The sequence below is a fragment of the Fusarium coffeatum genome (genome assembly GCF_003316985.1).
Source record: "Fusarium coffeatum strain FIESC_28 chromosome Unknown BRIP53273_contig_433, whole genome shotgun sequence".
NCBI classification, from domain to species: Eukaryota; Fungi; Ascomycota; class Sordariomycetes; order Hypocreales; family Nectriaceae; genus Fusarium; species Fusarium coffeatum.
This window is the reverse complement of record NW_022158222.1, coordinates 4,442-9,244: the sequence shown is the minus strand read 5'-3', so window position 1 is coordinate 9,244 and position 4,803 is coordinate 4,442. Positions and strand designations below refer to the sequence as shown.

Genomic DNA, 4,803 nt, shown 5'->3' with positions numbered 1-4,803 from the left:
TAGCGTTTGCTATCAAAAAGCATCTTGTTAAGGAAGAGGAAGGTGCCGCTGCACAAGGACCGATTACTCCTGTCAAAGCGGACGTTGTCTTACACCCGCTAGCTAACCCGTGCCGGCCACGTCTCGTGGACGTCCCCCTCTTACAGCACAACCTGAGGTGCCACTGTACAACGCCTCGGTTCGTTTGTTGATAAGAGACCTTTAAAAGGGCCTTTGCCTCTTGTTTGGATTATTTCTGTTCTTTCCCATTCCGACTCTTGGACCCTTTCTCTCTCCTGCAATACACCCGAGAGATACATACCTACTGTACATTGACCTCTATCATAATACCCCCACCAAAGAAATCATGGCGCCTAGCGCTGTATCGCCCGTAAGGGAGACAAACCCTGAACCTTTAGCCACCCTAACCTCCAAATTCGACGACACACTCCGATTCTACCTCAATGGAACCAAAGTCGTCTTGGACGAAATAGATCCAGAAGTCACAGTTTTAGAATATCTACGAGGAATCGGACTTACAGGAACAAAACTGTGAGAATTCGCCCCTGATGACAAAAACCTATCCCGATGATGCTAACAACTCAATCCAGTGGTTGTGGCGAAGGTGGTTGCGGAGCTTGTACAATCGTGGTCAGCCAGTATAACCCGACAACTAAGCAGATCTATCATGCCAGTGTCAATGCCTGTTTAGCTCCTCTTGTCAGTTTGGACGGTAAACATGTCGTTACCGTTGAAGGCATTGGCAGCTCTCAGAAACCCCACCCTACCCAGGAGCGTATCGCCAAGTCCAATGGTAGCCAATGTGGCTTTTGCACTCCCGGTATTGTGATGAGTCTGTATGCTTTATTGCGGAATAACAACTCTCCTTCTAAAGATGACATCGAAGAGGCGTTCGATGGTAACCTGTGCCGATGTACAGGCTATAGGTCCATCCTGGATGCGGCTCAAACTTTCAGCGTTGATAAGCCCGGTACGAAGTTTAAGAAAGCAGGTGGTACAGGTTGCTGTATGGAGAATGGTAATGGCCCACCCAGCGGAGGTTGCTGCATGGACAAGGCGAATCTGGATGGTGCACCTATCAAGCGATTCACACCTCCAGGCTTCATCGAGTATAAACCCGATACAGAGCTCATCTTTCCACCAGCTTTGAAGAGACACGAACTAAGACCTCTAGCTTTTGGTAACAAAAGGCGCAGATGGTATCGACCTGTCACTACTGAACAGCTCTTGCAGATCAAGGCCGCCCATCCACAGGCCAAGGTCATCGGTGGAAGTACGGAAACCCAAATCGAAACCAAGTTCAAGGCTTTGGAGTATCCTGTTTCCGTCTATGTTGGCGATATTGCTGAGTTACGACAGTACAGCTTCAAAGAAGACCACCTCGAGGTTGGCGGTAATGTTGTTTTAACTGATTTGGAAAGCATCTGCGAACATGCTATTCCGCATTACGGACGTGAGCGCGCTCAGGTATTTGAGGCGATGCTCAAGCAACTCAAGTACTTTGCTGGTCGACAAATCCGAAATGTTGGTACTCCAGCAGGAAACCTAGTTACAGCCTCTCCAATTTCTGATCTCAACCCTGTATTATGGGCAGCCAACGCTGTGTTGGTGGCAAAGTCATCAACTAAAGAAACCGAAATCCCCGTCTCCCAGTTCTTTACCGGCTACCGAAAGACAGCACTTGCTCAGGATGCGATCATTGCATCAATACGTATTCCGGTCACTCATGGCAAGGGTGAATTCTTCAGAGCATACAAGCAGGCTAAGCGAAAGGACGACGATATTGCTATTGTTACTGGAGCCTTAAGGGTTCGTCTAGATGATGATGGCGTTGTTCAAGAAGCAAACCTTATCTACGGTGGCATGGCCGCCATGACGGTAGCTGCGAAGACGGCCACAGAATACTTGGTTGGGCGACGCTTCGCTGATTTGGAAACCCTAGAGGGTACAATGAGTGCACTTGGTCGTGACTTCGACTTGCAATTCAGTGTTCCGGGTGGCATGGCATCTTACCGAAAGTCCTTGGCATTTGGATTCTTCTATCGATTTTACCATGACGTCCTAACAATACTGGATGGGAGCTCCGAGCAGGTTGATAAGGAAGCTATTGATGAGATTGAGCGGGATCTATCGAATGGCCACGTGGACGAGCATGCTGCGGTAGCTTACGAGAAGGAAGTGACCGGAAAGGCCAACCCCCATTTGGCTGCCCTCAAACAAACGACAGGTGAAGCGCAGTATACCGACGATATTCCTCCCATGAAGAATGAGCTTCATGCCTGCTATGTTCTTTCAAAACGAGCGCATGCTAAGCTTCTCTCTGTTGACTACTCCGCAGCTCTTGACATACCCGGAGTAGTGGACGTTGTTGACAAGGATGACATGCCGTCTCCAGAAGCCAACAAATTCGGCGCTCCCAATTTTGACGAAGTCTTTTTTGCCGAGGGTGAGGTTCTGACTGTGGGACAGCCAATTGCCCTGGTTCTGGCAACCTCTCCCCAGAGGGCTCAGGAGGCAGCAAGAGCAGTCAAAATCGAGTACGAAGATCTGCCGACAGTGCTTTCGATTGAAGATGCCATTGCGGCCGACAGTTATCACAACTTCTTCCGTGAGATCAAGAAAGGAGATGTGGAGAAAGCCTTTAAGGAATGCGACCATGTATTTACTGGAACTGTGAGGATGGGTGGCCAAGAACACTTTTACCTCGAGACAAACGCTTGTCTGGTTGTTCCCAAGCCCGAGGATGGAGAAATGGAGATTTTTGCCAGCACACAGAACGCCAACGAAACGTAAGTCTAGTCCAAATATTGGAAGTAACGTACTGACATTTCCATAGACAAGTTTTTGCTTCGCGAGTATGCGATGTGCAGTCAAACAAGGTTGTGGTTCGCGTAAAGAGATTAGGTGGTGGCTTTGGAGGAAAGGAAACGCGATCAGTAGTGCTCAGCTCCGCATTAGCACTCGCAGCAAAGAAAACCAAGAGACCAGTCCGGTACATGCTGACTCGAGAAGAAGACATGGTCACCAGTGGTCAACGACATCCCTTTCTTGGAAAGTACAAGGTCGGTGTGAACAAGGACGGCAAACTCCAAGCTCTGGAGTGTGACGTCTTCAACAATGCCGGATGGACTTTCGACCTCAGCGCAGCCGTATGCGAACGAGCCATGACCCATATTGATGGGTGCTACGACATCCCTAATGTTCACATCCGAGGACGCCTATGCAAGACAAACACCATGTCGAACACGGCTTTCCGAGGATTTGGTGGGCCTCAGGGCATGTTCATCGCAGAGTCGTACATGGAAGAGGTGGCTGACCGGTTGGGTATGCCGGTCGAAACGCTGCGACAAATCAATCTGTACGAGAGCGATGGTACGACGCATATTGGACAAGGTCTGGGTGACTGGCATGTACCACTCATGTACAAACAGGTGCAAGATGAGGCTATGTATACCGCCCGCCGACACTTTGTCACTGAGTTCAACCAAACCAACAAGTGGCGGAAGAGGGGTTTGGCACTGATTCCAACCAAGTTTGGTATCTCTTTCACCGCTTTGTTTCTGAATCAGGCTGGAGCATTGGTACACATCTATCACGATGGGTCTGTTTTGGTAGCCCATGGTGGTACGGAGATGGGACAAGGCTTGCATACTAAGCTCACTCAAATAGCTGCGCAGGCATTGAGTGTACCACTGGACAATGTCTTTATCTCAGAGACTTCGACAAACACGGTGGCCAACGCATCTGCGACAGCCGCATCGGCTTCTTCAGACTTGAACGGATATGCTATCTTCAATGCCTGCGAACAATTGAACGAGAGACTGGCACCATACCGAAAGAAGTTGGGTCCCGAAGCAACGATGAAGGATCTAGCACATGCCGCTTACTTTGACCGTGTGAATCTCTCGGCGCAGGGCTTCTATAAGACACCCGAGATCGGATATGACTGGACTACTGGAAAGGGCAAAATGTTCTTCTACTTCACGCAAGGAGTTGCCGCGGCTGAGGTCGAGCTTGACTTGCTGACTGGAACCTGGACGTGCATTCGTGCAGACATCAAAATGGATGTTGGCCAGTCCATCAACCCAGCAATTGACTATGGACAAATTCAGGGTGCTTTTGTCCAAGGTCTCGGTCTCTTCACGATGGAAGAATCGCTGTGGTTGCGAAACGGCCCAATGGCAGGTCACCTTTTCACGCGAGGCCCTGGAGCATACAAGATCCCTGGTTTCCGAGATATCCCCCAGACATTCAACGTTTCGCTCCTCAAAGATGTGGAGTGGAAAGAACTGCGCACGATCCAGAGAAGCCGTGGCGTAGGCGAACCGCCCTTCTTCATGGGCAGTTCTGTCTTCTTTGCCATTCGAGATGCGCTCAAAGCAGCTCGAGCACAGAATGGAGTTGCAGCAAAGATCGGCGATGACAAGTGCGAGGGTCTTCTAAGACTTGAGAGTCCAGCAACGCCTGAGAGAATCAGACTGGCTTGTGAAGACGAGATCATGCGCAAGGCAAGAGTCACACCCCAAGAGGGGGAGAAGAGCTTCTTTGTAGCGATTTAAGCTGGATGATCTATTGTCTGCTTTGTGATGACAATGCTAGTTGACCATATTTAAGGTGTTTTGAATTGCTTTATGAAAGGATTGACGTTACCTAATGAAATCACGGCATGTGTACACACAGAATAGTATGGATCGTGAAATTGATGTAACGCATGAGCGACAGTTATTTCGCGAATGTCAGGTACATTGAGGAAGAACAACTAATTTTTGAAGTTGAACCGTAGGAGCCACTCTGTCGATACCT

At 49.3% G+C, this 4,803-nt stretch overlaps 1 protein-coding gene across 1 annotated transcript; it reads left to right on the top strand.

Moving 5' to 3' along the window:
- Positions 1-346: 346 nt before the first annotated feature.
- Positions 347-4,559, top strand: FIESC28_11579 (uncharacterized protein; the record flags this gene model as incomplete). The annotated part of the gene is made up of 3 exons (XM_031165700.1): positions 347-531; positions 591-2,789; positions 2,837-4,559. The coding sequence occupies 3 exons, from the start codon at positions 347-349 to the stop codon at positions 4,557-4,559; spliced, it is 4,107 nt and encodes a 1,368-aa protein (XP_031010242.1).
- Positions 4,560-4,803: the final 244 nt, after the last annotated feature.